This window comes from Clarias gariepinus, chromosome 8, assembly GCF_024256425.1.
Source record: "Clarias gariepinus isolate MV-2021 ecotype Netherlands chromosome 8, CGAR_prim_01v2, whole genome shotgun sequence".
Lineage (NCBI taxonomy): Eukaryota > Metazoa > Chordata > Actinopteri > Siluriformes > Clariidae > Clarias > Clarias gariepinus.
Genome location: NC_071107.1, coordinates 12,254,566 through 12,280,415, shown reverse-complemented (window position 1 = coordinate 12,280,415; position 25,850 = coordinate 12,254,566). Strand labels below are relative to the sequence as shown.

Genomic DNA, 25,850 nt, shown 5'->3' with positions numbered 1-25,850 from the left:
GTAGGCCCACACATCTCTTCACATCTCAGCCTGAGTAGTGGATCACCGCAAGTCTGTGTGTTAAGCCCCCTGCTCTTTTCACTTCATACATATGACTCCATCACCATTCATTCCAGCAACACTATAGTTAAATTGGCAGATAACAGGATGGTGATACAAATAGAGACAAATAGAGACTACCAAAATGGGGTGGTGAGGCTGTCGCAGTGGTGCAGAGACAACGACCTGCTTCTGAACATGTCCAAAACAAAGGAATTGATCATTGACTTCAGGAAAAACAAAACTGACATTACACCCCTATTCGTTGATGTGGGACTGTGTGGAGAGGGACACAGACTTGCGATTCCATATAATGAAAGACCTAACTTGTGGCACAAACATAACACTGGTGAAAAAGGCACAGCTGAGACTTTACTTTCTGAGAGTCCTCGGAAAGAATGATATCTGTCAGAAACAGCTGGTGTCCTTCTATCGTTGCACTCTCCAGAGCATTGTAACATACTGTCTGTGTGATTGGTTTTGTAGCTGTACATCTGCACAAAAAAAAGAGCTCAAGAAGATAATTAACTCTGCCCAGAAGATGACTACAAGGTACCCTCTCACTTTTCACTTTATCACTATTTTAGTGAAATAGGCATAACTGCTTCTTGCAATATTTGTGTAAGGTGTATAAAGTGTGTAATCTGTGTATCTTATTTAATTTGTATAAAGCACCTAATTTCTTTGGACATGACACATCCCACATCACAAAGATATTCTATTCTAATCTATTCACTACTCGCTTACTTAATCACTAATCAATCAATCACTCACTCACTCACTCACTATTCGCTCACTTAATCACTACTTACTCACTTATTCACTCACGCAGTCATTACTCACTCACTCACTACTCGCTAACTTAATCACTTGCTTGCATAATAACTCGCTTGCTCTCTCACTCACTCACACACTAATCGCTCATTTATTCACTTACTTACTCATTATTTTCTCACTTAATCACAGCTCACTCACTTATTCACTCAGTCACTCAGTCATTACTCACTCACTTACTACTCGCTCAATTAATCAGCTTGCTCACTCACTTTTCTCAGTCATTCACTCCCTCACTCTCTCATTTACTTAATCACTCCTCACACACACACACACACACTTACTCACAAGCATTTCACTGCATATCGTACTGTGTATGACTCTGTATGTGACAAATAAAAATTTGAATTTGAATTTGATTCACTACTCCTCCCTCACTACTCACTTACTTACTCATTTACTACTCTCTCACTTCTTCAATCACTCCTCACACATGCACACACACTTACTCACCACTCACTCCCTTACTACTCACTTAATTACTTCTTTACTACTTATTCACTCACTACTCACTCATTTATTACTCACTCACTCACTCACTTACTTATGGTCATGGTCATAGAATGATCATGCACAGAAACTCTGACCCCAGAGACTAAAAACAAACAAACAAACAAACAAACAAACAAACAAACAAACAAAAAATTTAGCCATAATATTTTTTGGGGAGCACAAAGACAGTCACATAACATTGGCCCCACCCATTCCTGCAGACCATTAAAAATAATAATAATAATAATAATAATAATAATAATAATAATGAAATTCTATTTGTTTAGCTCATCTCTTTCTCTCTCTCTCTCTCTCTCTCTCTCTCTATGTGGAATGATTTTCTGAAATTGTAATTCATAACACAAAAATGGCTCAGGTGGCGTTATTGATCAGAGCTTTTTATCTTTTTTAGACACTCTATGCCTATGTGTGTGTCTGTGTGTGTGTGTTTCCATACTTATGTGCTTGTGCACAAGTGGCAGAGACACGTGAAGAACTCACCTCCACTGCTCCAATGACGAGTAATGATGACGCACCCCATTTAAAACCGTCTGTCTCTCTGCAGGAAAAGTGCAATGAAGAGAGAGAGAGCGAGAGAGAGAGAGATTGGCTTACGAAGTAAGCATTGTCACTTCATAAGGCTTCCAAAGATTTTTTTTTTTTCGCAATTAATCCATCCAATAATGTGACTCAAAATTCTCACTTCTCTCACTCCTCCTCTCCTCCTCCTTTTCTTGAATTCTATCCATTTTTTCTGCACTTGTTGGCCATTTTTTCTTTTTCATGTGTCCGTTTTTTTTTTTTTTTTTTTACTTCCCTCCCTCAATAATGTAACAGTGCGTTATATACTTTGGGTATTTTGAGGAATATCAGATAAAGAGAAGATGAAACAGACCCAGCATGCTGAGCCCAATGTGTTCACTGGAGTGAAAGAGTGAAAAAATGTTGGACCTTTAAAAAAAAAAAAAAAACACACCCACTCAGATCTGGCTTCACTCTCTCGCTTTTTTTTTTTCTTTCAGGTTCCTTCTGGTATTAGAAAGACAAATGAAGGAAAAACACAAAGATAATGAGAGGGGGTTCAAGAGGAGAAGATTAAATTGTTTAACACAAAACCTGAGATAAAAAATGAGCCAGTAATGAGCACATACAATGAAACCCAAAAGACAAAAGCAGACATAGATAGACAGACAGACGGATAGACAAGTAAACAGACAGACAGAAATATAAAAATAAAGCTCAGCTTTCTTCCTTTAAACATACATTGAAGACTCCTTTCTGAGATATGATGCAGAGCAGAAGCAAATTATTGGATAGATAGATGGATAGATAGATAGATAGATAGATAGATAGATAGATAGATAGATAGATAGATAGATAGATAGAAGTAAGGTGGAGAAAAAGCGCACGCACACAGAACCAAAGACAGAAAGAGAAAATGGTGAAATTGACGTAAATCGTTAAAAGGAGGGAGGGTGTGAAAATGTGAGAATGTGATAACGGGCCAGAGAGATGAAGGAAGAGATGAGTGAGAGAGAGATATAGAGAGAGAGAGAGAGAAAGAGAGAGAGAGATTCGATCTTCATGGCAGATAAAATATGATAAAGTATGAGAAAATTTATGCTAATGGTTTAACACAGCAAGCACTAATTAACACCAATTTGCTGTGATCGGCCTGCATGTTTAATTATTAATGTCAGTGTGTGTACCTGTGATTCTGTGTGTAAGGACAAATGCAAAACACATACAGTATCTTGTACACACTTACACAAAAAGTGTAGGGAGAGGTTGCTGCAAAATGGCTCTAAGCGTGTTTGTGCATGCGTGATCAGTGACTGCAATATGCACAAAGTTTTGTGTGGAAGCAACATCACAGTTCATGTACGTATGTTTCACGTGGGGGCGAAATTCCAGCTCGCAGCTTACTCTGACAAATTCCAACTTCCGCTGTCTGAAAAAGATCATCTTCACCCCCCAACCCCCATCTTTCTCTCTTTTTGCTCTCTTCGTTGAATCCATTCACTTAGCCAGTGAGTCACCAGTGATCGTCATTAATATTCCTCGATCGTCAGCATGCTCCTCCTTCTTCAGCCAACCCATTGTGTCTTACTGTTGACTAGTGTGGCTGCTGGCCAGTAGGCTCACAGATGATGAGTGGGTTGGTGAGGGGGCACGGTTTGCTTGGCACATGCTGGGAGATTTGGCTTTGTAATTTAGCTACTCTATCTAGGATTGCTAGTGCAGACTAAGAGAGAGACAGACAGACAGACAGACTTGATGACAGCATAAGCTCCCCTTTATTGTGTCTGAGTGTATATAAATTTTTTAACTACTTGTAAATAATCTTTACTGGTTGTATTTGTGTGTATATCGTAGATAGATAGATAGATAGATAGATAGATAGATAGATAGATAGATAGATAGATGTGTGTGTAATACCATGTGACTTATACTCAAGTGCCTTTGGGTGCTGGATAGGATCCAGAGAATGAACAGAGACTCCCACACAAAATTAAGTTGAAAAGGACAGATAGTCATTTATTTCTCATTTTTCTGAAAAGACAGCACTTAATTGTTGACACTTATTCATTTTTGACACCTATCACACAGACACACATACCCTTTGGGTTTAAAGGTATAACTAGGCTTTGGTCATCTGTGAGAGCCCTGAAAAAAATACAAGGCCACTCGAGAGCACCTCTTTGTAGTTTGACCTTACCCTTATAGCTGTTGCTTGCATCACATCTGTAACATGTGACATAGAAAATAAATAAAACAAAAACACAGACTAACTTTGTCATGGCAACCTTCAATCCTCTTGTGAAAAGATCATTACATCCATTTTAGAATACTGTTCAAACAAACCATTAAGATAAAACATTATTGATCTTAAATTCTAACTGAGGCTCAGGATATCAGTTTCTCTTCTCCATTATACTTCTCTGCGCTGATTGCTCGGTCAGCCATTCTCAGCATGAGATGCTGCAGGACATTAAGCTTTTTTCCATCTCAGCGCATCTATTTCTTTTCCTCTGAGCATTTCTATATCTCACTTTGCCACCCACATCTACCCTGCCTTATACTCCCACTCTCTCTCTCTCATTTTTGTTCTCTTCATGTGTCCTTGCTCTTTTTACCTTAACTGTTACAGTTTTGCACTAATTCACATTCCTACACAATTCGCTCTACCTGTCTCTTCCTGTCTTTCTCTCATCACTGGATCATTGAATCCTTTTTAGACTATGAGTATTTTGACTGGGTAAAATGCTAAATTATTTTTTAGAGAAGATAAAGTGATCGAGAACAGAAATTGTCTCCTTAGACCGACCAAAAGTTTAAGACGTAGAAGAAAGGTAGGACTGTTAGGTCAACAAATCAAACAAAAGATTAATCCTCCTATCTAACATTCTTTCCCATTAAATAACTGAAAACATTCTTAAACATAACAGTTTCTGATGTTGAACAATGTGCCAAATGTCAATACATTAGTCAGTTCATTAGTCAAGTCTATTCCTCCTACTATCAGTCTAGTCGCATTCTTTGTCCATGAGTATTTGTTGTCTCATTTTAAGATGTCTCAAGTCTTTTATCGCATTGATTTTTCTTTTGAATAATTTTTAAAGCCATTGACTGAAAGTATCTGGGTTAACTCAGTGCTCCCCTCTTGGGGGATTTAGCATTGATTTGACATGAGGTTCTCACATAGTGTTAATTCTTTTTCTTTTTTTAAGATTTAAAAACCAGATGGGCTTTGAAGATCTAAAAGGTTAAAAAGAGAGTCTCACAGTGTGCAAATTAATAGACAAAATTGTTTATATTTCAAAAAAGGGAAAACAAAGTGAAAAGTCCATGACAAAGTTTCACATTGAAAGACATGAAACTGACATAAAATTCATTCATCAATCGCTGACAACAGAAATGATTTCAATGACATTCTGAACCAATTAGGGATCAGTAAACATAAACAGACAGATCAGTAAACATGAGGTTTTTCATTGCTCTATGTACAGCTGTCTTTGATGATGTCATGATATATATACAGGACATTACTAATGACTTAATTGCTGTTAAGAGACAAATGAGAAAACAAAAGACATCCTGATCATCAAGGATTTCTTGGTCTTAAGAATGTTGTCTCGTGCACTCTCTCTCTCTCTCTCTCCATATGTTACTTGCAGTTTTTCAGACATCTTACCTAGACCTTTTCCTCACCATTTTTAACAGCTTTCCTTTCGCATTCACACTCCATCACTCTGCTTTCCCTGAATCATCTGATATCCTTTGACATATGTTATATAATGACTGACACTGGACAGTTCATCTAGTGATTATAATGTGATGTAATTTAACTGATAAAACCAGTATAGTGTTAAAAATCATGTCTACCTAACATTACTGTAAGCAGTGCCGATAGTAGCACTTTAACTGTAGCACTTTGAGTAACAGTATTAGCTGCAATTATAAAGACAGTTATAGTCATAGGACCATCACAAGCAGCATTTACAATAGCCAAAATAGCACTAATAGTAGCCAAAAAAACGGCATAAGTATACAAATGTTGTACATAAACCTAGGATGGATCCATATATCCCCAGTCCATACAGACTGTGATATATATGAAAAGTCCACAAGGAAGGAGGACAGTGTACCAGTTGACTAATCAAGCCCTCTGGTAGTAGCTATCATTACCTTCCATTGTGTTAATGGCCTGCACTGCAGTACCTGCCCCGAATTCCCTGCTTCCCCTACTGTATCCTAAATCAGTATAGTGCCCTCTAGTTGCCTAGATAAGCTAGAGGCTCAAACTGAACAGAACAAAGATACAGGTAAAGTAGAAGTTAAACAGGAATCAGGTATATGATTTAGGTTGTGTAAACGGGGTCTTCACTCCCCCAAGGGGGAGAAGAAGAAATGGGGGATCAAGATCCCTTACTAACATATGAAAATTCAGCCAAAGAGGAGATGGATGGATACAGTCAGGATGGACATAACAACTAGCAAGAGAGTGGAAGGTAAGGAAGAAGATGAGGACGCGAAGGGGGGAAGGGTATCAAAGTCAGGGCATTCCACTTCGAAGCAACGCAGTGAGGTGATACCTGCATCCTCATTGCCATAGTTGGCCCAATACTCTTCTTTGTCCAATTTAGGGAGCAGCGCCTCTTCCTCACCCAGCTCATACTTCGTGGATGTGGATGTGATTGAGGGTTTACCAGCAGAGAAAGGATGGGCTTTCAGGGTTTCTGTGTTCTTCTCAAAAATGCCCTTGGTGGAGCTGATGGGCTTGTGTTTGGAGAACCACCAGCGGGTCTTGGTGCTGAAGGTAGTGGTGGTGGTTCCAGCCAGGGAGCCAGGATCAGGCAGGGGGCACAGAGCAAAGTCCATCTCACGCAGGAAGCGAAGGTCCTGGCCACGGCGAGAAGTAGGAGTGCTACAGAGCAGCTCAGAACTGGAGACCCGGTTGGACCTGAAGAAGTCCCAGAGAGGACGAGCCTCACAACCACAGGCCCAGGGATTGTTGTTAAGCCGCAGGAACTGGATGGACTCCACATCACGCATTGTCTGGCCAGGAAGCTCAACCAATGAGTTGTTGAAGAGGAAGAGCATGGTGAGGCGGCCCAGGTCTCGGAAGGCGCGGCGGTTAACCTGGCGGATGCGATTGTCGTGCAGCAGCAGGCGGTCCAGATTGACCAAGCCTCGGAACACATTCTCAGACAGCGTGCGGATGCGGTTGCCATGCAGGAAGAGCTGGCTGAGGTTGATAAGATCAGCAAACAGGTCATCCTGGAGGAAATGGAGCTGGTTCTCTTGCAGATAGAGATACTGTAAGCTGTAGAGCTTGTGGAAGATGTTATGGGGGAGGGCAGCCAGACGACAGCGGTGCATGTGGAGGCTCTGCAGCTTCTCCAGGCCACGGAAAGCTCCTCCCTCCAGACGGTGCAGATGAGGATTATCACCCAGATCCAGCTCCTCCAGATCACGCATCTCACCGAAAGCACCAGCCTCAATCCAAGTAATATTGTTGGAGAAGAGCCACAGAACCTGAAGAGAGAGGTGCAAGATAGAAAAGCAGAGAGGGTAAAGGAAATGAAGGGAGAGATAGGTGTAAAGAAAATAGTTGAAAAGAAAGCATGGGGGAGGGGAGGGGTAGTGAGGAATGTGAAAAGAAAAGGAAGCGATAAGGGGAAAAAGGTGAGAATAAAAAATTAGTTTAAGATAATACATTTACACTTAATACTTTACAAGAACAATACTCATGACACAATCTAAAACTGTATCTTATAGACTCACATACCTGAGTCCCAAAACCAAAAGAGCCCACTCTCAGCTCTGTGATGCGGTTGTTTTGCAGAAAGACGCGCTGGGACTCATAAGGGACACCGGTGGGCACAACGGTGAAGTTCTGCGCCTGGCAGCTCACGGTCATGGGAGATGGGTAACACACACACAGGTGTGGACAGCTCTGCACAGGTGCAGGCTTAACCACAACAAGCCAGACCACCAGCCAGAGCGAGAGACCACCTAAGAAAACAGACATAACATGGTCTATTAAGAAAGTAGCTCAGACTCTAAAGTAACTGCTCACATAATGAGTTTCCTATAACTGAGTGCTGAGTGACATATTTAAGTATGTAAAGCATGTTCTAGGTTCTAATGCGTTTGCAACAAACATAATCTGGCAAAACCCTGCAAAAGTTGACTTAAGTTAAAAATGAACTATTCAGCTTCTAAAAGAATCATGATTAAACTAAAAGTAAAAGAAACTCGTCACAAAGTTCCACAAAATGTATTTAAACAACTTTGAATGTTGTATCACTTCTGTGCGTAACAGATATTCATTTACTATAAGTTTAAATCATATGTACATAATATTATAAAACTATAATACTAAGATCATTGAGAGAATAACATTTTAAAGCAAGAGAAGTTTGAAATAGAGCGCAGCCTAAGAAATAAGCAAAGTGCAGAAGATACTTACTCTTGAAGTCGTGCGCCATGGAGCTTCGTCGGCTCCGCGTAAAGACAGAAGTTTCCATTCCGAACCAAAGCCGAAAGCGAGTTAGCCTTAAGGAGGCGAGCGGGTCCTTGCTATCTCCGCTGATGCTCTGGTTCCTGAGTCGGAGCGACTGATGAGAGCGAGTGCCGAAAGCTCGCACCGGCTGCCGTTTATAGTCGCCCGGCGGCGCGGCGCCTACGTCGGTGGGCACCACGGAATCTCTCCTACGTCATCAACCGGGTCAGGCTCGAGCGAGGGGGTGGAAAAACGGAAGAGGAGGGGCGGCGTTGCCAGATTGCGCGGTGCCCCGCACAACCGTAGTGGAACGATGGCTACGGGTTTGGATAGGTTACTCATTTTAAGCACATTTATTAAAGCTTTGCGCGCTGTATATGTTTGTTATAATGTTAATTGAAAACCTGTAATTGTACATCAACTTGAACATAGTTTTAATGTGTTTTGAACTGTTAATAGACAGAAAAAAAAGTTGACACAATCTGGCAACCTAGGAGAACGGGCGCGCGCGCGCACGAGCCAACGTATCCGATAAGGCTTGAGGGAAGTTGTGCCGTGCGCACATTGGTCCACAGACACCGAGTCGCTCGCGCGCGCACGAGCCAACGGGGAGGGGCGGGGATGGGAGAGAGCGGGCACCCAGCCCGGCAATGATGACTGCACCGAGAAGAGGAGGATAGGACCGGAGAGAAGTGTGCACGCGGCTTGTTTCTTGGCACCATTTAGGAGTGGTTTTCCTGCGTCTTCCATAGTGAGAAGCTTCAGTCTCAGAGTCATACTTTACAGAGGAGAAGTTAGCCACCCTAGAGCTGGTGTAATGTACACTTTTTGAAATTAATGTTTCTTTAGGGGTTTAATGGAGAATTTTATTCAGCATAATACAGTGTGGTACCTTGGCATACGAATTTAATCCGTTCGGCGCGTTCCTAAAGCGAAAGTTTGTATTGCGAAACACATTTTTCCATATGTAAATAATGTAAAGGCAGATAATCCGTTCAAGCCACCCGAAATATTACCAATATTACCAATTTCCAACACTATAATTATATTTTTGTGTATAAAAACAATCCAAACATTTAGAAAAGACATGTAAATGAAGTAAAATATTAAATATACATTAAGCCTCATTTAACCCTAGTTTATGATTCTTTTGGCATTTGCTGCTTTAAAAATTAAACAGAAAGTGGCTTCATTTTTTTTCTTGATACCATTTTGGTGGTATGTCTTCACTAAGTTTTGCAGAAAAAAAGGAAACACGGGGGCGGAGTGCTCGTATGTTGAGGTACCATAAAAATCATAGCTTAAATAAATAGTTAATAGTTTATATTGGTATATTTGTAATGTACTAATTTTTTTGTTGAACTCCTGATTGGAAGGTTCCTAGTTCGCGCCCTGACACCACTGGGCTGCCACTGTTGTGCAAGGTCCTTCACCTTCAAGCTCAGATACAATCAGGCGTCAAGCTGTCAACCCAACCACATAACATATCTCCCTGGTATATCTACAGTTTGGGGAGTATGTTGCACATAGACAGCGTATAGTATATATTGACTATAATAAAGTACAACCCTAAAATATTAAAAGGTACGTAGCTAAATAATAAATTGTCACACATAAAATACGCATTCTACCTTGATAATGTTTTCTTTGGTTGTTATTCTCTGATTTCTAATTTTACAATTTTACTAGTGTGTTTACTATACATTGAGCTACACAACGTCTATCACTTGGGTGTGTATATGCGTATATATATTCGGTGTGTGTGTATAGGATAGTGCTTCAGGCTAAACTATAGTTCCAATCCAACTCCAATCCAACTTTATTTATAGAGCACTTTAAAAAACAACAAGGTCAGCCAAAGTGCTGTACACAGCCTAACAAGAATAGGTTACAACACAAAAAAATTAGTATCAGTTTTAATAAAACACAGGAATATCAGTCAGCAACGGCAGATCATTCCATAGTTTAGGACCCACGACAGAAAAGGAACGGTCCCTCCTGAGTTTTCTCAGTGTTTTGGGGACAACCAAACGAGACTGAGCAGCTGACCTAAGAGAGCGAGCAAATATTAGTATAGTTAAATTGAGTCACTGAGTCAATGGGATTACATCAAGGACAACATTTTACCCATAAGAACATTTACATTGATGGTACCTTCAAAAACGTATCAGAATAGTATTTTATTTTGTCAGTGCATCAAACACAGCAAAAGTTCCGTAATAAAAAATGACATCAGTATAAGGCAGAGAGAAAAAGTAACAGACAGACAGACAGACAGACAGACAAACAGATAGATAGGCGGAGAAAGCATGAAGAGCCTGAGGATGTCCATGTTATTCAACACCGCCTCCACTTGCTTTCAAGTTTTGGATCCCTCGTCCCTCTCTCCCTATCCACCTCCACACTAACAGTGCATGACTGGACAAACAGGCTTTCCCCGCTCCACCTACAACCAGCAACCAGCTGGGAGTTTTGTGTAAGTATGTGTATATGTGTGTTTGTGTGTATTTGTGCATGCGTGACTCTTTCTATGTATCATCACCAAGCCAGAGGCATAGCATGACTGACACCATTTAAACAAATCTGCGTTGGAGCGGAGGAGAGAGAAGGAGCTCAAATGACAGAGAATGAAAAGTTCAAAGCTGACTAAAGATGAAGAATATAAATGTATGAATATTATTAAAGGAATCAAATAGGTGAAAGACACGATCGAAAAAAAAAGATTTTGGGGAAAATTTTATCCTGAAAATCACAGTTGATATTTTAATTGGAAATATTTGGTCATATTGGCATTAAAAGTATATTTGTCCCTGGGCATCAGGGTAGAAATATAGAATTTTTTTTACTCAAAATGATGAAAAATGATAAAGGGGCATGTTTAATGGGAATTAATACTAACATAATGAATGTTAAAATTTGCTTAAAAAATTCAACAATAGAGGGGTCTCAGCTGTTGCCATGGAAAGCTTACTAAATAATAGTGTTGCAAAAAGAATAGACAGCCATAGTGAAAACCTGTCACAAACCACTTGGTAAGAATTCCCTCCAGAAAGCCACAAAGATGCATTTTATTTTGTAATTTATTAGCAATTTTGAGATTTTTTTAGTCAATGAAAAGACAAAAAAAAACCCAACCTTAAATCTATTTTGCCTGTCCTTTAGAAGTTACTTTACAAGTGTATTTGGTTGTACAAAAGTAAGAAACTGAAGACACAGAGAGCGAAACTTTAAAAGGCCTTTTTAAAATGATTAATTAGAGAAATGGTGTTCAACATTTTAAAGCTCTATTGACTATGATGGCTAAATTAAAAACTTAAGTATACACTTTTTGTTAGTGTAAGTTAAACAAGTTAACAAATGAAAAATTCGTTATCAGGAAACTTAACTTATTAACATGTTGAACAAGGATATGAATAATTCAAGTAAAATCAATTGGCATAGTCATAAAATCAATGAAACAAGTGAGTGAGACAAAAAATAATTAAGCAAGTAAAAATCAGTGTAGGATGGGTGATACATAACCACAATGTTAGTAATGCTAATATTCTCACACACTCATTCTCTATACCACTTATTCTGTACAGGGTCGCAGGAGGTTATCTCAGATCACTACCAGGCATGACCTGAGAAACAACCTGGAGGGGGTGCCAGTCCATCACAGAACACAAGCATGCACACACTCACACACTATGGGCAGCATAATCTGTATAACATTGGACTGTGGGAGGAAACCAGAGAACCCAGAGGAAACCCACCAAAACATGCAAACTCCACCCACACAGAGCCAAAAGCATACTCAAACCCTTAACCCTGAAGATGTGAGGACACAGAGCTAATCATTGCACCACTGTGTCACCAATGCTATTATGATTTAATGCTAATATGATTTAATTTAATTATTTTTAATTCTGTGCATCTGAAAGTCTAGTAAAAAACAGCACCTGGACATGATTTTCTGCATTTGGGATAGAGGTATAGTCTCTGATGTTGCGGCACAACCGGTGCTAATTTTTTCCCCATTTATATATTTGTAGGCCACCGTTGCATTTACCACCTCCAAGAGTAACCCAAGAGTAACAAACAGAGCTGACTTCTTCATGCGTCACCATAAAAGAAATACAAATAAGGCAGATAAGTAAAGATGACATTATGAACATGGAGGTTGGACAAGGCAATTTGCAGCTGTAGGAGGAATGGAGCATGTGTTATCACACATACTATTACAGGATTTTTATTTCATTTTATTTATGAATATAAAACATTACTGGGCCAAGGTTCCTAAAAAGCTGCTAGAGAAATAACACTAATGGTTTTTTGAACATTTTGAAAAAAATGTCCCTTGAAATACAGTTTTAACCCATGTGTAAGCTAAGATCTGAAATAAGCAGCAAGAGTTTCATCATCTTATGAAAGTCAAGACCCTAAACAGAGTGCTAATGAGGAAATAGGGTGGAAAGTATGTTTCCAATCTCTTACGCGATTGCTTCGACTCGGTTGGTGATGAAGTTCATTGTGCCCTTATGCCTCTTTTAAATGTTTTATATACCTATGGGATAGAAATAATAATTAGATGTTTAATAAATATCATTCAGAACAAATCATACAAGGAGACACTCGCGGTTATTGAAAATGCTGTTATGCCATATGAGGACTTTAAAGTCACCCAAAGCTTTATATATTTTCAGGATTTTCAATAAATTAGTCGAACAATTAAATTGAATATGCAGGCTTTTTAGCTGAAAATGTCATGCCTTTTTTTAAAGAATCAGTAAGCATTGAAAACTCAGTAAAATCTTTAGTAACATATTATATTTAGTGCCAATTCTAAAAATGATTAAGGGGATTAGTGCCCTTCTAATTAGCTTTATCATAAATAGGTGAATAGTGGTGCAGTTGTGTATCATTGGTTTCATCATGAGCCTGGTGCCTGTGTGTAAACTCTACCTTTTCTCTTTGTGTTTGTTTGGGTTCCCTTGAAACATGAATCTGTGTGTGAGTGTGTGATGGACTGGACTGGCATCTCAATTAGGTTGTATTCCCTCCTCACATCTAGTGTTTTCAAAAATTACTCTGGCTAAAGAAAATGAATGAATGAATAAATAAAACTGCAGGTATTTTTCCTTATTTGTATATAAATAACTCAAAATATCTTTATTGTTAGAATTCCCCATTGTGTTACACTCTGACTTCTCGAGTAAATGACAGCAGATTGCGTGAGTGAATGCTTATGCCAAGTATTATCTCTGGGTTTTGACTTCTGGCTTTGGCATGCTGAGACTGGCCACACAGTTTGCTGAAGACATTTCCTTTTACTGGATACACAAAGTCAGATTTCTGTCTTGTGCTACTGGTCACGGCTGGAGAAATTGTCACACTATCTGACAGAACAAGGTTATGCCCTGGGAAAGCCATCAAGTTTCAGAGAGGGCACCAGAGGGCATCCTGAACGTGCCTCCGTACACGCACAGAATCCACCTAACTGAAAATGGGCTTCTCGTCCCGCCCCGCTTTTTCCGCTCCCTGTTTTGGTAGTGAGGATGAATATGACGAGGAGTCCCACTGACGCTGTATGCCTCTAATGATGCAAACACATAATTAAATGCAAATCCCCGCTGCGGTTTCTCTTCATGTTCACGCTCTTAGTTTTCATGCACAGTCCCTCTGCTTCTCTTTTTCCCTCTCTCCCTCCTTCTCTGCTTGTCTCTACACTCTGCCTTCATTCTCATTTCCCCCACCCGCCCCCTCTTTCTAGTCTCTCTAATTTCTGTCTCCAGAGGTGTGCCATGTAGCAGTAATAATGCATCTGCTTTCTCACCTTCTGTTCTAACGTCCTTACCTTTTACTGCAAATTTTCAGCACCAGGATGTGTATCATTCAGGATGTCGTAGGATGTACTAATATTGTGCGGTAAGAATGTTGATGTATATTTAGATGGAGATTTGTGGTACAATGGGTTGTATTTATGCTGTTCTTCCCCTCTCTTACATGACCATGCAGACTTATTGGTAGTATAGTGGCAGTCATGTCCCTTTTAGTTATGCTGTCACAGATAGGCCTATCAGAGTCCGTGCTTCAACACTCTCACAATGTACACCAGTGGAAGTTAAAAGCATACCTAATAATCTGATCTTTCTCTCTGTCAATTTGTACCTGCACTCCTGCTGCTGCCGCCTGATCCTGGCACACTTAAATTGCTGTGGCTCAGAACAAGCTTGATTCATCCTGATACTTCTTCACCTTTTTTTTCTGCACTTGTGACTCATGTTCTGCTCCTATAGACTTCTATCTCATTCTAATACACTAAAGATATAGAATTTCCACAAAGTATTTTAGATTTATGTTATATTTTATGTTATATATTTTAAGTCTTTGATTGGTGATTGGTCTATTTGTCCAGCATTGGTTCCTCTAAACAGAGTTTTCTTGCCCCTGTCACCTCTGTCTTGCTCATTAGGGATCTAAATATGAATTTTTGTGAAGCTGATTTGTGACAATTTCTATTGTTAAAAGTGCTATATAAATAAAATACAACTGAATTCAGTAAAACTGGAATAATACATAAACAAGTGTTTTTTTATTTTATTTTATAAGCACTATTATTATGTTTGAGCACACACTGTGTACAGGCCCTGTGTATAAAGTAATATTCAGACATATCAGCCTCATGCTTATTAAACCGATTCACTGCCTCTGAGGAGTGTTGTTTATTGCTTTGGACCCATCAAAATGCCAGTTACACACTTTCGAGGCTACATTAATATAACCGACATTTATTATAGTGCTTTACCGTATAGGGTGGGCTAAGGGCTATTGGTTTTGTTTTTGTTGTTGTTGTTTTTTTGGAAGGGTTTCATAAAAAAAATGTAACCTTAATTTTTGAGAGAGCAAAGAATGTTTACCTTCTCATCCAGTGACTACCAGGAGTGATTTAATCTTTTCTGCTGCGTTTTGCTGGCTGAGATTTAGCTCACTCTGCCAATTAATCATAAATATTTATTATATATTAACAGGCAGCATGGTCTGGCAATTTGCAACCTTTTAAATGGCTTCATTGCAGACTGCATACCTCCTGTTGATTAAGTCTGCACTACAAGCCACACTCCTACTGTGACAGTATTGATCTGAGTCATGGCATGTCATAATCTTGGCCTCTGCAGGTTCAGACGAGCACAGTCTCCATGTTCTGATGGGCACCAATTTTTATTTTAAGCAGCCTGAACAACAAATAGTCTATCAAAGGCAGTAACTTTCAAACCTTTATCTTTCTACAGAGTATTCTTTAATTTAAAATGAACACACGTAGGATTTGAAGTCTTTGTATTGTGTTTGAAAAAAAAAAGGATGAATGCTGATCTGAAAGCATTTCAAAGTAATTGCACATTGACTAAAAATTCAATGTGCTGCAAAGGCTTTGAATGTAACTAAAGATTCTTCTAAACAATTTAAAAAGTTTTTAAAATCACTCCACTTGTGCTAATAGGTACAGTTATGGAGGAAGGAGGTGGGTATCTTTTATGGTAAAAGGATATATTGCCAAAGTTGGGTGCAACTATTGGTTCAACAGAGCTACTAAGTTCCTTGAAGTGAGCATAATAGTAATACTGAAGAGGAAACATGCTGATGTCAGATGTGTGTATTTAGAGTTTAATGCTGCATCACCCCGAATAACGCACAAGCAGCTTTATTAGAAAGAGACGTACGGTCACGCCTCTGACAGCGTCTGAGCGACAAGCTTTCATGCTGCTCTTATACGCCTTGACAGAAGCTGTTGAATGCTTTATTGTTGTTCTCGCCGTCTTTTCCCCTGCCTACTCTCTCTCTCACTTTCTTTCTCACTCTCATACTCATCCACCCTTTCCGAAACACAAGTCATGCTCTCCATCTTTGTCAGCCCCTGCCGTCATTTCCGACACTCCATACCCAGCTTGAATAGAGACTCTGTGTTTGTTTGAGGTAGCTTCAGCTCAGTCCTTCAGACGCACCTAATTAAGGCAAATGTAGTGAAGAGTCATTTCAAGTACAGAGCACTTTAATGTGAAGAGGGAAAAAAAAATTGTTGACTGCTACTGGAACTGAAACACATTCAGGGACTCATTCTTCCCAGAAGGCTCATTCCCATCAATTACGTCAAGCTAAACCACAGAACCATTAACTGGAAAGCACATTTATTATTTATTATACTGTACATTGTATATTTAATGCAGTTGCAGTTAATGCAGGTCTCAGTGCTGCTTATCTATCTTTTGAAAGTTTATTGCTCACCTTTGTTGCACACATTACCTGTTGACAGAATTAAGCTTTAATTAAGCTGAAATGTATTGCACAGAGGAGAAAGAGACACTAAGAGATACACAGAGTCAAGGCTTAATACAGGTGCTTTACACTGAAATTGTGTGTGCAATATGCACATGCTGTTCTGCACCAGCCTCATATGTACAGTGTAGGTGGTACTGCAACATTGAAGGTTATTCATTTAAAAATGCAGATTAACAGTGTTTAGGGTTCCAAACCATGTCCGTATGTTTAAATGAATTTTACAAAAATAATGAAATATACATTCACATAATAATAAATGTATACACCAAAAAGCCATAACCTTAAAATCACTGCCAGGCAAATTAAATAACATTGATTATGCAGTGGGTATAGAAAAGAATAACCTCCCTGCTTTGCACCCTAAAATAAATACATCCACTCTTTGTTTTATCCAGTTGTATTTACTCAGTGCAATCAAAGTGAAAGATACAGCCAACATGTCAAAAAAACAAACAAAAAAAAAAACACAGAAACACTGGTTTGGTAAAGGATTGTTACTTTCAAAATTCATTTTTAGGAGGGGCGATTCTTCTCTAAATGATATTAAAGGTAAGCTTCCACCAAATGCCTAAATGTAAATGTAAACTCATTTTATAGTTAATTACCTTCTCTGCATCTGTCTTCATTTTCATGCTTTGATTATTTTACTATAACCAATGTATAAACCAGGAATAAACTAGTGACAGAATCATGGGCACCCAAGGCCCATTTATATTTGTGGGGAGCAAAGGCCAGCCTATCCAATCCCACAGAAAAGCCAATTTAGCACAAATTGCTGAAAAAAGTTCATGACTGAAACCACTCAGTGTATCACAGCCAGCCATGGATGGGGCAAAGCAGGAAAAGAGTTCAAGGCTTGATCCAGCCTCCAAACTCCCCAGATCTCATTCCGACTGAGTATCCATGGAATACACCGGACAAACACGTCTGGTCTACTTGTAAACCTAAACAAGGCAAGTTGTAGAAAAAAATATATTTTTTAAAAATACAGCCTTAAATAAAAGTTTTATTCCTCTTATAACATTTGCCAATAATTGCATTGTCCTATTAAAATACAACATATTTTTTTCCTAATAGGTTTATAGTTACATTTGATGTTGTCTCACATTCGTAAAAAAATTTGTTTTCCTGTGATCACATCTTATGTAGCAGCTATAAACAGTCCTAAATACAACCCAAATCAATCAATCTCTCTCTCTTTTATTTAATACAGTATGTAAAACAAAACCTTGTAGCCTGTCATGTGAGCAGAAAAGATCAAAAATACAACAAATTCTATTCTGTAAATTTGCTGATGACAGTAACATTACTGACTGTTCCATACTGAGTTCTGACCCTGGAGACTGCTTCTATAGATGGACCCCCTAGAAAATGTTTCCATACTTAATGATTTATTCATTCTTTATTGCAAAACGTCAAAAATATATTATTATACTGTGTGGAACACCTTAATTGTTAATATATATATATATATATATATATATATATAAAATGTTTGTCCTCTTATCAGGAGATTGCATGTTTAAATCCCATCTAAGTAGGTTGGCCATGCTTTCAGGGGCAGCAGTAAGTGATGATGTGTCCTAATGGTGGATGAGCAGCAGTTTGTAAAATAGATTTTGTCTGCTGGCATTCCTCTGTGTCTCAGATGAAGCACTTCACCCTCACTGGTTGGTATACACTCACACGCGTCTTCTATAACGCTTTATCCTGTATACAAGGTCACAGTGGGCCTAAAGCCTATCCCAGGAGAATTAGCCTAATCTGCATGTCTTTGGACTGTGGGAGGAAACCGGAGCCCCTGGAGGAAACCCACCAAGCACATGAAGAACATGCACACAGACCGGGAATCGAACCCTCAGCCCTTGAGGTGCTAACCACTATGCCTACATGCCATGGTATACAGTAAACTTAAAATCGTAAGTGTTTATTAATTAGAGAGATAATTTATTTAAACAAAAGATAATAAGTTGGTAGAACTGTATGTGGTTTACTTCAAAACGTATGGTAGTGGTTTAATTTGGCCTCAAAACTCAAATATCTAGTGCAGCAATCTGCTTTGAATTTATTTTAGTTTTTTTACTTACTCATAATCTACATTGCTTATACTGTTCAGCGGGGCAGAAGACCTGCAGCCTGTCTCAGGGGATAAAGTGGTGCCATTCTATCACTTGGCACAAGCATGCATACAATACAGGCAATATGGAAACACCAGAAAGCCCAGCCAGAATGTCTTTGGACTGTGAGAGCACCCTGAGGAAGCCAAGCATGGGACAAATGGGGTTCAAACTCTCCACCCTGGAGGTGCAAAGCCACAGTGCTTACCACGACACCATTGAGTTTTCTTAACTTTTCAATTTTTACAGTGTTCCATACAACCATATGTGTATGGTGTCACAAAGACAATTATAATACATTTTATTGGATGCATTAACATAAGCGTGCAATTTGTTTTGTCATCAGAAATGCTCTCAGGGCTGCTGATATAGAAAAGTAATCAGCATTTTTTGACAAGTCAGATTCAAACTTTCAGCAGTGCTAAAAAGAAAACTAATTAAAAAGCATCAGGGTTACTCAAAGCATCATCCATTGAGCAGGTTTAAAGGGTCAACTACATTTCACTGATTCAATACCATCTTTCAGTGTGAGTTAATTTGAATTAATTAGGTGGTTGAATCAATGAAAGCTAGCTGAGCGCTGAGCTGTATGGATTGCTATGCCTTCATGTTTAAGGTTTTACGTTATATTGCAGTTAGTCATTTTTTTTTAATCCCAACACCATCAAACTACTGAAGAACTTAAGCAAGTACCTTAACTTTTATCTCAGTCGTACATTGCATCAATTGCAAGTTGCTTTTTCCTTTTCCAAAAGAAGCAATTTAACAGGATTATGTTTGGATTTTGTGTTATTTCACACTATTTAGGATATTATACCATGATTATGTTTATTGTTGTTTATTATAAATTCTTTACAGCACTTCACCAAGTAACCACATAGTTGTGTTAGTGTTTCCCCTTATGACCATACCTCCAAAACACAAGACATGGATAGAACCCTTAAATCTGAGTGCAGCACAAAGATCTTTCTGGACTGAGAGCCATGACTGACAGATAAGTGGGCAAGTGCTGCTTCTAAAACCTGTGGGGCCGGAGAGATAGATGTTTCTCCTCAAGGCAGATATTTTATTCATTGTGGGTAGAATGTGATGAGAACATGTTTAGATTTTAAAAACTCTGATATAACGATACGAGAGTCATATCAGGACTAACTAAAAAGTTATGCTAGTTTTGACTGGAAGTCAGACTGATTAAGTGGAAGGCTGGTGTTTAATGGTCTTACTGGTAATGTTTTATGATTATGTCTGTAATACCTAGTGAATAAAACAGCTTAAAAGGAGTATGAATCATTTCACGAAAGTACTATCTGACTCATTTTAAGGAGATCTTGAGATAATGGCACACAACGTGTTTTTGTTGTTTTTAACAAAGTATGTAATTCCTGTTCACTCTGTAACCACAACATTTGTTTCAAACGCTTGATACTATATTTACATGCAGGCAATTGTCTATACAGAAACAACCCAAAATATTAAATACAATTATTATAGTACTGGCATTAACCACTATAATTGTTCAGCTGAAAAACCTAATAAGAGCATAATTATCAAAAATTACATAAACATAAATTAAAGAAATTTGCTTATAATTTGTTAAATATAAGCAAATCTTCATGAAATGCATTCCAACTAAATGAAGTTTAAAGAAAATCCACAAAGATAATCCAAGTAAATACAAAATGCAGTTTTTTACTGATGATTTTATTTATTAAGGAAAAAATCTGTCCAAACCTGTCCTATGTGAAAAAGTTATTGCCCCAAATCTACTAATTGGTTTTGGAACCCTTGGTGGCTACAACAGCAGTCAAGCATCTGCAATAACTAGCCATGAGTCTTTCACAATGCTCTGGAAAAATCTTTGACCCATGCTTCCTCACAAAAATATTTTAATTCAGCCACATTGGTGGGTTTAACCTGTTTAAGGTCATGCTACAGCATTTCGATCAGATTTAAGTCCAGACTTTGACTAGGCCACTCCAAACCTTTAATTATGTATTTTTTAACCAATTCAGATGTGGACTTGCTGATGTGTTTTGAATCATTCTCCTGCTGCATAACCCAAGTGCGCTTGAGGTCACAAACTGGTGCCCAGATGTTCTCCTTTAGGATTTTCTGGTACAGTGAGAATGGTATAGAACTCATGGCCGCACCAGTCATGAACCCTGACCTTAAACAGAGGCAATGCAGGTCTTTAGATATTATTCTGGATTCTTTTTATGAGCTCCTTGATGATCTGTTGTTGTGCTCTAGGAGTAATCTTGGTAGGCCACTCAACCTGAGAAGGTTCACCACTGTTTCTTTAGGTCGTAGCATGATGTGTTGCTTTTTGAGATCTTCACTTTGTCAGACATGTTCTATTTAAGTGATTTTTTTATTTAACCAGTCAATTCAATTACAGTTAATACATGATTTAGCAAGGAGAGGAAAGCAGCGTTGCACAGCAGCGTTGATGTTATCACCAATGTTAGTCTATTTCCAATAAAAGCATGTCCCAAAGTTTTCAATTTCTCTAATATCACAGCAAATTACCAAAGATTACATGCTTAGTGGTTAAGGTAATGAACTGCTAACTTAGTTAGCAAGTCTAAGACTAAGTCTCAGCGCTGCCATGCTGCCAATGTCAGGCCGTTGAGTAAGGCCCGTAAGTGTTCATCACCTGGTATGCATTGGACAGACCCTTACAATAATTTAATAAATAAAGTCATTACCTTACTAAATTCTGTCTTGTTCTGTCTCTTAAAGTATAAAAGCAAAGCAAACACACAAAAGGAAGTTTAAAGTTCTTTGACCTGAACTTTAAAAGACTTTAGAACTGGAAAACCTCCTATATAATTAATAAGCAATTTCTTACAAAAAACTTCATATTAATGATAAATGTTTTATTTTGTTAAACAGCAGCATGTTTATTTATATGTAGAATTTTTAGTCTTAGACTAGGAAGCGTACCTACCATATAGGTTCCTGTGAATTAATGGTTGCTGTAGAAATGATGATGTGTTGTACATTAATACTATGTAAACCTATATTATAAATCACAGCCAGAAATTTTATAGAAAAGTAACCAAGATCCCCTGAACAGTCATTATTGAAATGTCTATAGCACTGCTGTGTAAAGTAACCAAACAGCTCCAGTATAAATCTAATAATAATAATAATAATAATAATAAGCGAATGTGAATCACTGAGCTAAATGTAATTTGAATGTCTTATGTATGTGTGTATTATTCATGCTTAACCATGTGCTTAAATCTCACTACTGCATTATTTACAAAGGTGAATGATTACCTACCATTTGAATTTACCTACCAAAAGTTTACCAAAAACTTCTGCAATAAAGTAAGTTTAGAGTTTTTTTACTCTGATCTTTTCTTTCTTAAATTCCTTTGCCACCATGAGATCATACAAGACTGGTTGGCTGTATTTGACGTCATAAATGCATCTGCACTCAGACTCACAATTACAGTCTATCTCTTTCTTCCTGCCTTGCACCTCTCTCTCTCTCTCTCTCTCTCTCTCTCTCACACACACACACACACACACACACACACACGATTCATTTCTCTCTTTAGCCCATCCCTCTCACACTCTTGTTCTTCCATCCTCTCTCATGCGCTCACGTGGAGCATATTTTAACCAAACGTGTTTCGTTCTTTTCCTAGCTTTCCAGTTCTTTTTTTTACTCCCATCACTAGTGGAACTTTTTCACATTGTTCAAAATCATGATCTTTCACCTTCTTCTGCTTTTCACATGCAATTCCCCATCTCTCTCTCTCTCTCTCTCTCTCTCTCTCTCTCTCTCTCTCTCTATCTATCTTTCACTCTCTTTGGTCTGTAGTCATAAACAAAGCATATCCCCTGTACACTTGTGTGTGGGCAAGTAGCGAGAGTGCATTGTGTGTGATATTTATATGTATGTTGTTTTATGTCATACAGACCTCTGAGCTGAAAACATATTCACACTTAAAGCATGAGAGATCTTCTATCATTCTTGTTTTTCCTCTTTTTTTTAAAGCAAAATCTGTAGATTTCTCATCACTGTCAGAAAACATGCTTGTTTTGGATAGGTTTTTATATAAAGTAAATGCATTATTGAAGGTATGAAGTTTAGTGATTGCCCTTAAATGTATTTTAAAGTTTCAGCCACTAGATCTGACTAAAACCAGTGACAAACCAATTATTTTTCACCTATTTCGCTATTTTTTTTTTTTTTTTTTTTACATTTATTGCCCCTACCCATGATCTGCTTAAATTCTTAAGATCAGCAACGCAGTATTTAAATTCAACAATGTGCCATATGCTTTCTATGGAGTCATAACCCACCAATAGGGACTCTGCCACATCACTGAGGCAAATATTTCACTCGAAAACGTGTTAAATGAACACATGTAGTGTTAGTCTGGGTTGAAATATAGCCATATACATCCACACGCATACTTTCTCTTTCTTTCTCTGTGTGTGCATGTGTGTGTGTGTGTGTGTGTGTGTGTGGCACACATACACACTGCTGCTTGCTCTTTATTTTTAACCCAGTTCAGTGACTGAGACACAGGCTCACAGATGACGCAGATGCAAACGCAACACTGACACCAACAGACACCAAGAGATAGAAGAAAGAATAGAGGGAGGAGAGTGTGAGCTAGAGTGGGAGAGAGTAGAGAGAGTCTATAGAAAAAAAACAAAAAAACAACTTATAGTCAGTAAGGGACAAGATATGACAAAAGATATTGGTAAAAAAAAAAAAAAAGAAGAGAAGTGTAAACAAGTGTGAATAAAGTGAGTTCGGTGCTCCTCTGTCTATTCCTCTGAGTGACAAAACTAGATGTGAAGCAATCACTTGCACCACTGCTGTAAAACTGACAGCCAGCATACGTATGTGCAAAGACTACTCATTCTCTCTCTCTTTCTCTCTACCCTTTCCTTTCATTCTCCTGCTGACGTTCTCCCTCTCATTCCTCCCTGTTCACTCCCACTAGTTTGTCTAGGGGAGATAAATAGGTTACATCACACTCCACTGAAAGATGTTTTGTAGGTTCCAGAAAAAGAAGTGCATCACCCTCAGCTAACTTGCATCGCGACTATGACGCAAAGAGAGGTCTCTGTGAGTTTGTGTGTATGTGTGTGTACATATGTGTGTGTGTGTGTATGATTGTGAAAGAGAGAGAGAAAGATATAAAAGAGCAAATGACATATTTTTACACACTGAACTGTGATTTGGTATATAAAAAAACATACATCAGTTGCACACAATACGGGAAATGAAGAAACTGTCCATATCACATACTTTACAATGCAAATTTGGTCTTAAATGTAAAAAGGTTGAATTATCTTTATGATGCTTCTTTGCAGTTGTATACATCTAATCTACAACTGACAAAGCCCTGAGAGTACCGCAACAATACAGACTGTGCGGTTTGATCCTAAAATCCCAGTTTACCCCTGAGATCTTACTTTCTGTGCTTGCTTCACTCCTGCTTTTTTATTTGAAGTAATTGAATAACGGATGATGAGGATTGGGTTGTAATTTGTGCCCATATTTGAGCATCAGTTCTTCACTCCCTCTAGTGCTAGTAATACGCCACTGCAAGACCATCCAATTACCTCATATTGATCTCCTGCTGAGCATCTAGATAACTTTCTCTTCTTGGTCCATCCCACAATTTCACTGAAATCAAACCCATTTCCCCCTTGTTAATACCCAGAGCTCGCAAACACAGTAAATATGAGAAAAAAGAGACTGATCACACACTCAACCTTCCCTTCCATGCTTGCTTACTGACATTTCCCCACTAGCACAGCTGGAGTGTGTGGGTCTGAAACACAGCAGCCTATAACAAGATAATGGGAATCTGACTTCATACTAGAATCAGACGTCAAACCTGACATCAAACCTGAGACACAGTCATGTTAATGTTTGTTTGTGTGTGAGTTTCTTGAAGCAGTGCCCTGGTGTGGGAAGGATGACAGTAAGATGGAATATTGAGATGAAGTGAGGTTCTACTAAGGGTCGAAGCTGTAGTGTAATGCAGACACGTACACATACACATGTTTGTCTTACAATCCTCTTTTTGTAAGTCGCTCTGGATAAGAGCGTCTGCCAAATGCCTAAATGTAAATGTAATTCTCATGAGGGACTCCCTTTGACGTGATTACTAATAAGGCTGCTTAAGACTAGGCCCACTTTTAGATCTACAGCCTTAAACTCAACAACCAAAAGGATACCTGTTTTATTTTTTCATAATGCTTAAAGAGTAAAGGTAAAATATTACAGATATTCATATTCCTCTGGGGGTATATTGACTCGTCCAAGATATTAAAACATGCCAAAACACACACACACACACACACACACACACACACACACACACACACACACACACACACACACACACACACACAACAGAGCATTTGCAGTATGTGAGTCATAAATATGACTGTATTTCTATCATGTCTCTAGATGTGTGAATTATTATTCAAAGATCTTTCATTGTCAAATTTACAGTGCATTTATTCACTCATCTATATGACATCAAACTGATCTTATTTAAAAGATTATTCAATGGGTTCAAATATCATAGAAACCTTTAAAAATAAAAGTATTCCATAATAATAAAATCCCCAAACACTATACTTAACACTCCACTCAACAAGTGTATTATAAGTATATTTATTTCATTGTGACCTATTTTACAATAGACCTGCCTGATATAAAAACAACATATATGTCATTTGTCTTATGATCCTGTACATGTACTGTACAGTACATTGTCCATGGTGAAAATAATTGAAGTGAGTTATCTAGTGATGCACACATGAAGGTCTATTTTGTCTATGTTATACACTTCCTGGCCAAAAATATACACTGTATTTTATTGATCTGCCTTTCGCTTTGATTACAATGTGCATTCGCTTTGGCATTGTTTTGACAACCTTATGCAGTGTCACAACATTTATTTCTTCATTTTAGCCCAGACCTTGTATTTGAGCCACTCCATAAAACCTCCAGCACATCCCAAGGACTTTCAGTGGGATTAAGGACAGAACTC

At 38.4% G+C, this 25,850-nt stretch overlaps 1 protein-coding gene across 1 annotated transcript; it reads right to left on the bottom strand.

Moving 5' to 3' along the window:
- Positions 1-5,167: 5,167 nt before the first annotated feature.
- Positions 5,168-8,521, bottom strand: rtn4rl2a (reticulon 4 receptor-like 2 a). Its single transcript, XM_053501808.1, has 3 exons — positions 8,342-8,521; positions 7,658-7,884; positions 5,168-7,404 (listed from the first exon to the last, which is right to left on the bottom strand). Exons 1-3 carry the CDS (start codon positions 8,397-8,399, stop codon positions 6,313-6,315), a joined length of 1,377 nt encoding a protein of 458 aa, XP_053357783.1. The 5' UTR covers positions 8,400-8,521; the 3' UTR covers positions 5,168-6,312.
- Positions 8,522-25,850: the final 17,329 nt, after the last annotated feature.

What these genes read in the sequence shown, in the direction of transcription:
- rtn4rl2a (XM_053501808.1), bottom strand. Translation starts at nt 8,399, where the DNA reads ATGGAAACTTCTGTCTTTACGCGGAGCCGACGAAGCTCCATGGCGCAC. An exon ending in CATGGCGCACGACTTCAAGA is followed by an intron (nt 7,885 to 8,341) that starts GTAAGTATCTTC and finishes CTGTTTTCTTAG; the next exon opens with GTGGTCTCTCGCTCTGGCTG. An exon ending in CTTTTGGTTTTGGGACTCAG is followed by an intron (nt 7,405 to 7,657) that starts GTATGTGAGTCT and finishes CTCTCTCTTCAG; the next exon opens with GTTCTGTGGCTCTTCTCCAA.